This window comes from Sprattus sprattus (assembly GCF_963457725.1).
Source record: "Sprattus sprattus genome assembly, chromosome: 12".
Classification (NCBI taxonomy): Eukaryota; Metazoa; Chordata; class Actinopteri; order Clupeiformes; family Clupeidae; genus Sprattus; species Sprattus sprattus.
The window spans coordinates 7,583,247-7,594,381 of NC_137910.1; the positions used below are offsets into that span (position 1 = coordinate 7,583,247).

Below are 11,135 nucleotides of genomic sequence, written 5' to 3' on the forward strand. Positions count from 1 at the left end.
AAGCTTGCCGATCTCGTCCTCTTTCTCTCTCTCTCTCTATCCTTCTCTCTCTTTCTCTTTCTTATATTGCTACAATGAGGAATAATAAACAAACAAGCGACTTCACTGGGAAATGAAAGAATGACAGAACAGATAGCATTAAATATTACCAGGGGCGTTGGATGGAACAGCAGGGGTTGAGCCCAGATTCTTCTCCATCAAAAAAGTCTTTGAAAAACATACTTCTAAATACACTGTTTCCATACATTTGTTTTCTTACATGCGAGGACTAAACATTGCAGTAAAAAAGGATGAAAGAATTTGTGAAAATTGGAAAAGGAAGGAACAACAGTAAAGTCTACTTCTTAATACTGTTGACATGCATCTTTTCTTGTTGAGCCGAAATGGTTCTCATAGGCCCTCAATGTGTTTAAATGCTGAAATATTTCATTTGCTTCTTTGATTTGATTCCTTCATTGGCACCTGATGGAATCTCACGTCCTACAAACTATTTAATAGTGATACGTTCATAACTTGCACTTGTATGACTAGCATGTTATGATTTTAGTTTTTATTCCTTGGAGGTACTTTATCTGCACAGAGTACCGTAATACATACAGTTAAAAACAGAGGCTTCGAATCGTATTCCAACAGGATCCGGCTCAAATTATGCCTTGGGTTTAGCATTGCGGTCACTTCCAGTATACCTTTATGCATTCACCTAAAGCATTGGGACAGATGTTGTGTGTGTTTGTGTTTTCTGACGTAATTTGTATTCCACAGCTGTGCTTTGTGGAGACCCCGGCACACCAGCGGAGGGCTACATGGAGGGGAAGCAGTTCACGTTCAGGTCAGAGGTCACCTTCTACTGCAGGAGCCCCTACATCCTGGTCGGCTCCTCCAGGAGAGTCTGCCAGGTTGACGGATTGTGGAGTGGAGTGCAACCCATGTGCATAGGTGAGTTAGCATGCAAGTGTGGCCTTGTGATGCATTATCTAAGGAATAACGCACAGCCCAGCTGTCATTATCACTACAAATACCTGACAAGGTCATCAGGACCTCTGCAGGAAGTGGACAAGTCTTTTGTTGCCCTAAGGCTTTCTTGGTTTTAGTTTTTTTTGCTTTAATGACCAACTGGCTGTATCTTATTTCTCATATTCCATGACTACCTAACACACAAATCCACAATTATCTTAGATTGTAAAACAGTTTTAAAGTCTGCTGTCTGATGTAAGCTTACTACTGGACCCTTTCAGAATGCCATAGCCATTATTATAATACACGGTAGTGGCTTATGCCAGCAGTTGGACATTACAGCTCAGCTATACCGAACCCAGAGTTGACTTACAGATGACTGAAGTAACCAATCAACATTAAGCATTTTGCAGGGTTGTTGGAACATGTTCCAACCAGTTTGTGATCACAATGTATTTCTTGATACTTTCTGTTAAGTTATCAAAGCATGCTACATGCCTAAAAGCATCAAAATATGGTGCTAAGACATAATATGTGCTCGAAATGGCAGTACCAAAGACCTTGTTGCCATTTTTTTCTTTTAACTCAAATCCTTGCCGGCTGTACATAATTTTGATGTACAGTAAATTCTACATTATTTTATGCATTTTCAAATGTAAAGTATTGTAGAGGCTGTGTCGCCAACCTTGTTTACAGTGACACCCCATGTAGCGAGATTATGCTAATCCAAACGCAAGTAATAGACCCTTAAACGGTCTTAACAGGACATACAAGTCAGTATATTGATTCAGTAATGTTTTTCTGTATCTTAACTTAACTTAATTTAGGACTTATATCAATATTACATTTGATATCTAGATCCGGAGTTCAATTCCTGTAGAGATCCAGGGACCCCAGCATATGGGATCCCAGTCCAGGCTCCGGGACTTGAGGTAAGGGGCGCCATTATGTTGGGCTGTTTTTTTGTGTTTCTGTAATGTCTTTATTTTGTATTTAGATCCAATTGTATTTGACAAACCTATATGCAACGTCATGTTGCATAGGTAATTGTGCACTTGCTCAGAAAGGTGTCTTGTGAAGGTTTTTTATATACGTGTAGGTCTTAAATGTGGTATCACTCTAGTTTGATTTTAGGATTCACACATGAGCATAACATTTCTCACAAGTGCTAATGCTGTTTTTTGGTGTCAAAGTACAGAGTGATACATGCCATGTTTTCATTTTAGGTTGGGGGTAAGATTTTCTTTAGATGCCGGAAAAACTACCACATACTGGGATCAACTACAAGAACATGCCTTGAAAATTTAACCTGGAGTGGAGTACAGCCAGAATGTATCGGTAAGAGACACACGTTCAGCACAGTCAACCAATTTGTAGGTTAAGATTGCCTTAATCCAAAACCCTAATTTTCTTCAGGCGCTAATTTACCGACAGACTACTAAGTGAGCAAGGACACTAGGGAGACTCAGAGGAGAGTGAAATATTGTTTCAGAAAATATGCCTCTTTTATTTCAGGCATCTCACCGGCTAGGCTTTGTCTCATACCAGTGTCATGGTTACAGGCCTCAACCCTAATAACCCAGGGGATTAGGTCTTGCACTTTATATATAAATTCAAAGACATATCATGACAGAAACACCATTGGGCGACAGTGAAATGGAAATGTACATTTGAGATATAAAAAAAAGAAAAGAGAAGTGGGTGATTCATGGAAGAACAAAAGTAGGGATTGCTGGTCTCAGCAAAAAGAATTAAAGTTAGCCAAGTTAAAGCTCTTCGTACATGAGTGGTAAATCTGTGGGCGAGGCTGACAGCGCGCCCCGCGAAATCCTTCAGGCTTCTTGCTCACACAAAGCCGCTTCGCTGAGCGGCGAGACTTAAGTTGACTAACTCGGAGGTGTGAAGACGGAGTTCATATATTATGTAGGCTAGCAGCACTCGAGGCTGGCTCCCCCCCCCCCATCGTCTTCCACGATGGCTGGCTGGTCTTTATCAATAATATGTGCGTTGGTGTGTTTGACCTCAGACTTGTCAGGTTTTTTTCCCCTCCCCCCGGCAGCATATCTGATGATATTTGTGTGTTTCCCCCCCCCCTCCCCCTCCCTCCCCCTCTTCATCTCTTCCTTTGGCTGGCAGCTCACGGGTGCAGACAAATAGAGACGCCTGCACATGTTGATGTAAGGTCCATCGATCTGCCCACTCTTGGATACACTCTAATGTTCACCTGCCAAGAGGGCTACTTCCTCTCCGGGGGGTCGGAGCACAGGACATGCAAACCAGATGGGAAGTGGACAGGGAAGCCCCCCGTCTGCAAAGGTACACAGATAAATGGACCGCACTGAAGTCCGTGTGTGTGTAGAGTCATCGCTTTGCATGTTCACTGTTATTGTTGTGTTATCCAGTCCTGTAGTCTGTCTAGCCAGACATAGACAGCCACAGAAAGAGACAGATAGCCAGCCAGGCAAAGGCAAACAGATAGACAAAGTAGACAAACAATATCTTAGGCATCAGACATCCCACAAATAAACAGTGCACCAAACAGCTTGTGTCTGTAGACAAGGCCCCAAACATGGGAAGTCCTTGAGTGCATTTCTTTTTTAACTGAACAGAGGGAGAAAGAAAGTTATAGAGAAAGAAAGTTATATACTATCTATGTGTGGGTGTTGGGATGGGGTGTTTAACGGAGAGAGAGAAAATGAAAGAGGGTTGAAAAGGAAGAGAGAGACTGACAGGCAACGAGCAAAGCAACACGTGGCGTGGGGAGCATTGTGCCGACCCACCTATGTTTGTACTTAGGATCTTGCCTATGGTATTTAATTAGCAACATGATTTTGCCAAGTTATGAACTTAGCTTTAGTTCATACACGGCAGACTTTGCTCGTTGCTTTGCTTGTTGTCAGTTGGCCGTCCATGAAAGTAGGGGCCCAGAGAGAGAGAGAGAGAAACAGAAAAACAGAAAAAGAGTGAGACAGCACAGAGAGACAGTGAGAGACAGAGAGGGAGAAGGAGAGAGAGAGAGTGAGACAGCACAGAGAGACAGTGAGAGACAGAGAGGGAGAAGGAGAGAGAGAGAGAGGAAGAGAGAGAGAGACAGAGAGACAGACAGAGAGGGAGAAGGAGAGAGAGAGAGAGTGAGACAGTACAGAGAGACAGTGAGAGACAGAGAGGGAGAAGGAGAGAGAGAGAGAGAGATGGAGGGGAGAGCGTTTCTGCAACCCCGTGTAACTCAGTGGGATGATGGCCTCAAGTCTCTGCAAGCTCCGGGTCGTCATACAATTTTCATCTCTTCTGCTGAGACTGGCAGGACCCCTGAGGGGGCCGCTGGGTCAATATATCATTTGAGACAAGGGAAGGAGCAGGGCTAAACTGGCTGTGGGCGAGGAGGATAAGTCACAGTTGTTTATCCACCTATGATAACAGTGATGTGCAAACAAGTGGTCTCTATTAGTTTTTGAACTCTGTGTGCGTTCGTTTCTGAAGTGGCAATGCCTGGTGGTGTTTGTTTGTGTGGCGCATCTCTTTTGCATGAACTTGAATGCGAAGAGTGTGTTTGTTGTTTTTGTTGTTGTTGTTGTCGTTGTTGTTTCATCATGCTTTTGTTATTTGATTTTTTTTTTGGTCTCTCTCTTGTTGCCATTGTGTTGGAGAGGTGAACTATCTGTGTGTCAATTTGTTCTGCAATTCACGAGGACTCGTATTAATTTGCAGGTCTTGCTCCGACGCGAGCAAGAGATGTCAAATAGTGTCGGCCATTACTGCTTCTCATGCATGCCGGAACGGAGAAGGTCACCCTCATAAATGTCAAGTTATCAATTACTCTTTATGTCTTCTAGTTGGGCCAAAAATAAACAGCAAATCGAAAGGCACAGATTCAGATGTGCAGAAAAATAAGATCCGTGGTACGTATCCCCTTGGGGTTATTATTATGATTTTTTTTTTAAGCTTTAACACCTGCAAAATATCAGCATCCTCCATCTTATTTGTGTCTGACAATAACTACAAGCGTGTAAAAACTGATGAGAGGTCTTAGCAACAAACAATGGCATTTGGAATGCACTCTTAACGTCACCTAAACACCATCCTTCAGTTCCAGCGGATGTTTTCTCCGCTAACTCGGGCTGGACGGGGCACTACGAGTACCTGGGAAAGCGTCAGGTCGCCTCTTTAACGGTGAACGGGTTCAATGTAACGACCAGCCGAGTCAATGTCACTCTCCTGGAGCAGAGTGGTGTGCAGATTAAACTGTCTGGTAAGTAATGAGATGTCTGTATAATTCCATGGTCACCCTTTCATTACATAAGTCTGTCCGAGGTTTAATAAGATATTTATTAGTAATTGCTGACATTATCTCATGCACAGGGACGTACAAGAAGGAAGAGAACCATTTGCTCCTGAAGGTCTACCAGATTAGGGGTCCAACTGAGAAGTATTTCAGTAAATTCAAGAATGACAACTGGGCAATGGATGGATATGTAAGTTTCACAGAGAACTTTCATCTTTCTGCGGAGCATTTTTTAGCTTGCAAGGACTTTTTATGGTGATGCCTTTCAAATGTGATGTATAACAAAATATGCATGCAAATGTTTTAGGCATAACGGTATAATAAAGTTGTTTGCACATGTTTGACATTTTTGTTTTCTTCTCCCATTTTGTTGATGCAGGTCACAGCAGAATCTGACAAGAAAACATTTGTTTACCAGGGTCACATTCACAGCAAAGATTTTGGCACATTTCAGCTAACAAGACAAGGTATATTCACTCTGTATTCCAAACAAGTGGATCATGCATGCATTGCAAATGGAGAGGTTAATCCTTTGAGTATACAGCTCCATTCAGATCAAGTCATCCATACAGTAGCTATTTTTTCCTCCATGAACAAAAGTGTTTTTAGTTAAACAAACAGAGAGTAATCACACAGATTTCTGGCTGAGTGGTTTTCTGACACTGTCTTGTCTATAACGCAGGTCTAACGGCAGCAGATACTAATCCTTACTATGGCACAAACAGTAGCTCTGTTGCTGCAGCTATCCTTGTGCCATTTTTTGCCCTGATACTATCGGGGTTTGCATTTTACCTCTACAAACACAGGTAAGGACTGTTATTATAAGCCTTACACATATGATGTCCACATTTAATGAATTGAAATCTGTTGGTGATGGGAAACTCCTGTGCCCTCTGTATACTAGCGATCTAAATTTATGTTCCAAAGTTACCCATTTTACTTTTATTCTGTAAAAAAAAAATACTTCCGTGTCTTTTCCAAACCACCATGTTTAAAAACAAAACAATGGAGTTTTCCATGGCTAAAAGAATATACAAGAAGAAAAAAATCATCTGTGTCCTAAATGTCATAAAAAGCATGACAATTTCTAGTTATTAAAATAAATAAACAAAATTGGCAGGGTACTATCACAAGACACAGATGACAATGAGAGACCCAAAGACGTAATAAGGGGCGGAAGCAGGTAAGACAGAGAGCAAATCACCAGGCAACAGCCCTGCAACTTTTAACATAACCATTGTCCTGTTTTATTTTACTCATTTTGAAAAGAAACGTCCTCACAAATGCAAGACAAACCTGGGAGGAATTGCTACACAAGCGTGCCGATTTTAAACCCCATAATAATCTCCATTCCTGTCAACATAATATGACCAACTAAATATCATCCCGTTTGTTTTGTGAACATTTCCCTCAAGGACACTATTTTGTTTAATGTGATGTAATGAATTTTAAGGAGCTTTTAACCCTGGAAGCTACCATAGTGCAAAAATAGCAGGTTGGAAAAAGGAATGTTTCAGAGAGAAGCCTTGGGAAATGCAGGCTCTTCACTTGTAACCATTGGAAAACTTTTAAAGGTTCCACAGAAAGTCCTTTGAGAGAAAGTTCTTTCTAGAATTTTTTTTTAAAGTCATAGCAAGCAGTCTATAAAGGACTCTCTTTGTTTGGAAAGGTCGGTGTAGAAGCTTTTAGAAACCTTTTTTTTTTTTTTTTACAACGAACACAGTTCACAGTTAACATAGGTAAAGACGTTTTTAGGGGATTTTTTTTTAATGTTGTGAAGCTGAACAATATGTTGTGTATCTGAGTGAATGTTCGTTGTATACTACTTGGGCCAAAAAGTTCTCATCAGGTTAGGAACATGCCTTTATGCATTGGGATTTTGTGTTAACTTGCACAAGCCAGGTTTCATTGTGTTCCATCCATTTTCTCAGTCAGCCTTATAATCTCTTCCACATTATCTTGTGTGTGTCACTGAAATTACTGACTCTTCATGTTTTTATGTTTCTTAAAAAAAAAAAGGTATAAAAAGCTCAATGAATCACATTTGTGCCCTTTCTTTGCATTAGATTGATTAGATTGCATTATTTTGATATGAGAAGATGTATGTTACCATATTTTTTTGTATCCTACATTACAAACAAAATAAAATGTTATGTTCTGCTGCTATGGTAGAATTTTTTTTATTTTATTTTTCTTAAAAATGCAGAAGTATGCCACTGTCTTAAATAGCATAAACAGTTTAATTACCAGTATGAAATTATAATTTGTAGATATAATTTGAACCCATTGATTTACATTTTTGCATACATCTAAGATAAATGGCGTTTAGAGGATGTTCTGGAGGATTTATTTTGAAAGAGAAATTGATGCATAATCTTTTCCTTTCTTTTTGCAGAACAAGACCAAAAGTACAGTACAATGGCTACGCAGGTCATGAAAATACCAATGGACAAGCGTCATTTGAAAATCCCATGTATGACACAAACATGAAACCCACGGAAGCAAAAGCAGTGAGATTCGACACTACGCTGAACACAGTCTGCACAGTGGTATAGCCCTCAGGGCCACCATGGGATGGCTTCACCTGCAGTGGATGCACTGGGCTAGCTGTAGCTGTGGCTGTGTCATATTCATGAAAAAGTCCTTTTGTGACTCCACTTTTGGACTAGAACAAACACATTTTGGAACAAGTACTTTATGGTTGTGAGACGCACTCTATTCTATGACCATATATGAGTAATTGCCATAGAAACACAGATTGGAGATCAGAGATTTGAGAGAGAAAAAAAGTATTTCCGTGGAGGAGAGATCGTATGCTTCTGACTGAGGCCACAAAGGACAGAAGACACTTTCTGGGATCAAGGAGTTCTGCCTCTCATGGCTCAGTCAGGATGAAAGTTGTGCGTTTGCTTTTATTTACTTTCATTTCGGAATTTTCACTTCCCAAAAGTCTTCTCTTGGGAAATACTGATGTGTCTTGAAAGGCCACATAATTGTTTTGGTGGAAGGGGAGATGTTGTTTTTTTCTTCAGTGAAGATGTACTGGACTACAAAGCAGAAGGCAACTTAAAACTACATTGTGGCTGAACTTACTAGACTTGTCCGTCTGCAACTGAAAACAGGCTACAACTAGAGCTTTCTCTGCAGAGGCTTGGAGTTTGCCCCTAAGATGGCGGAGAAAACTCCACTCAACTGTTACGTTGAAAAACATTATCGCACAAATTTTGCACTAGCGTGGTGTGAATGGGGTCTGGGTCAGTTTCAAATGAGGGGAAAAAAGAGATAAAAAACATACAGGGTTTCTGATCACGTGTAAATAAACATTGACAAATCCACAGACAGTATGTTAACATGCTATGTTTTATAGAAAGGCTAATTTAATTTTATAAATTGGTTCCACAAATTAAATTATGATCCATAATTGCACATAAAGTAATGGTTGTGAACATCAAAGGAACCATGTAGCTTTTTTTTTTTTCTTTTTCTCATTTTCATGCCATTGTTATTTTTATATCCATCTCAATGGGAAGTGACCATGCTTTTTTTTGCAGTAAGACAGAATGAGTGAACTATTTGAGTAGCCAAAAATTGAAGTCGATAATGTAGTACCTGGCGTCCCCTGGTAATACATGAATGTTGATTTTTCTCCCGAGAAGGGTCAGGACACGTTGGAGGGACGCGAGCATCCATCTCAAGTAGGAGTACGGCAGCTGGTGGCGTACTCACGGAACACTATGAGATGAGGTGAAAACACAGCCCTGCAGTATATCATTCAAAATAACCTTTATGTTTACATTGTCACAGGCCTTGACTTACTTTGAGCTGTATGAAAAGTTTCATAACAGTTTTCAGTTTTCTCCAGAAGGGTTGCAAATTTGCTTAGATATACATATATAAATATATAAATATATAAAATATACCTCTTGTGCAGAAGGATATAATTTTCTACAATGCTGGGCAGATGAAATGTTTATTTTTCACATATTCTGCACTTACTTTCAAATCACTGTTTTTATTTTCTGTGAGCGTGCTCATTAACATGTGCTGTAGGTACTGGGGGGGATATTGTGTCTCAGCTCTGGGTTTCCTTCACATTTCTGTGGCAACATTTACTTTAAACGAAAAAACAACAAATGTTTTTTTTTTCTCCTAGTTATCTAATTTGTTCCTACCACTAATGAGACATTTGATCTAAGCAGACGTCCATACCTTATTTATCTGAGTAACACTGCCTTATGACATCCAGAAGCATGCCCGGGCTGTTCTAAGATTACCCATGTTGACATAAAGTTCCTGTGGCTAAGGGAGGTGGGCTTCTTGAGTGCATATTCACTGTGATTCTAATGTCGTGGGTTAGCTTGCTGATGTTCCTACTTCTTTACATTTGTGCATGTACAGACTTCATATGATAAATGCACATTTTTTACTGTATGAACTACCTACAACATTCATTATTTTGAACGTGTTACCATATGCACTGGCTTTCTAAACAGCCGTGGCGGAGCAAATATAGATTCATCCTCGAGTAGGTGAATTTTCACACCGATTCTTAATTTTCAAAATGATTTCAACCACTGCATTGTAGTAAGCGTCCCCACTATGTACATTGGTGTTCCTTAAAGTTTTCTTTGCTTATTTCTATCATTTTCACCTATAGCTGTACTTTATCATCAGAAATGAAAGGAATGGAGGGTCGATGGAGTTGACAGTATGTGCATATTATTAAAGGGTTCAATAGTTTATCCCCATAGGACTAAAAAAAATCTCAACTTGGAGCTCTCCATGAAAGGTTTGGAACCCCCATTGAACCTTTGATCTAGGAACTTTGTGAAAAATTGAGCTGTGGAGAACTTTTTTTATCAGATTTGAATAAGTGTCAAGTCATGAAGAGGTATAATGGAAGGCTATTTACTCTGTATCGTATGGCCTCTGCAAAGAACCCCTCAGCAGGTTGTAAGTAGAACTTTCAAAGCTGTTCTATGGGGACTCTTTTTGTTTAGTTTTAGGTTTTGTTTGTTTATTTTGTTTTATTTTAGTAGTTTATTTGTTCCTTTGAGAGTTCAGGATGGGCTCCCTCCTTCCCCTCCACTGTTTGGCTCATGCATTATGCATCTGACAGCTGTTAATCCATGTTTGCCTTTCTTCAGGCTTGCTGCAATAATGTTTTGGTTTTCTTTCCCTGTAAAATACTTTGCCAACAAAAGAGCTGTAAAACTGCATTTTAACTACAATCATGCTATTTGACCACATAATCATGTTCTCACGTGCTGCTGACTTGAAGTAGGTGCAAAAGAAAATGTTTTTGTATAGAAATATATTTTTTATGAAGAATTTGTAAAATTATTAAATATGCTGTACTTTTTTGATTAATGTAGGTAAACAATTGTTAAAATAAATGTTTTTACTGTACAAAATGTAAATTAATTGTTTATCTACCAACAGTTATATATCTATGGTTACAATTTTTCAACAAATAATAATATATACGGGCTTTTATGGAAGACAAAATCTGCTCGTATGTGCTCTTTGATGTGACAAAAGTATGAATCTGAATCTGTATTGAAGATTGTTAAATGACACCCTATTTTGCAAAGTATAACTTGAGATAAATATTAAAAATTTGGTAATATAGTTCTTGCATCTATGCTGGATATTTGTCTACACTTCAATCAAATCAAATCATGTGCTTCCTCAAAGGTAGATTTCTTACATCTTGATTAATTGTGTTCCCTGTAATTCAGTTTATGTAAAGGCAAGAAAAAAACAACAAAACCTCACCACTGTTCAACATGTGACAGATCAGCATTTTGGATATTACTGTAATTTGTAATACCTTATAATACATACAGTTTGAAATGCAATTATATAACACATAAACAGGACAGTGTTTCAACAGGAC

General features: G+C 39.3%; 1 protein-coding gene across 2 annotated transcripts in view; it reads left to right on the forward strand.

Moving 5' to 3' along the window:
- Nucleotides 1-7,791, forward strand: part of LOC308373388 (CUB and sushi domain-containing protein 1) — a gene marked incomplete at both ends in the record, with an annotated part of 288,794 nt that extends 281,003 nt beyond the window's left edge. Inside the window, 11 exons of one of the 2 annotated variants that reach the window (XM_080848876.1) lie at nucleotides 763-936; nucleotides 1,813-1,886; nucleotides 2,181-2,292; nucleotides 3,091-3,270; nucleotides 4,788-4,853; nucleotides 5,042-5,203; nucleotides 5,314-5,426; nucleotides 5,616-5,703; nucleotides 5,919-6,042; nucleotides 6,357-6,419; nucleotides 7,632-7,791. In XM_080848876.1, coding sequence (XP_080705002.1) covers nucleotides 763-936; nucleotides 1,813-1,886; nucleotides 2,181-2,292; nucleotides 3,091-3,270; nucleotides 4,788-4,853; nucleotides 5,042-5,203; nucleotides 5,314-5,426; nucleotides 5,616-5,703; nucleotides 5,919-6,042; nucleotides 6,357-6,419; nucleotides 7,632-7,791 — 1,316 coding nt within the window. The remainder of the gene's footprint in view (nucleotides 1-762; nucleotides 937-1,812; nucleotides 1,887-2,180; nucleotides 2,293-3,090; nucleotides 3,271-4,787; nucleotides 4,854-5,041; nucleotides 5,204-5,313; nucleotides 5,427-5,615; nucleotides 5,704-5,918; nucleotides 6,043-6,356; nucleotides 6,420-7,631) is intronic. The other variant, XM_080848877.1, reaches the window with a different exon arrangement.
- Nucleotides 7,792-11,135: the final 3,344 nt, after the last annotated feature.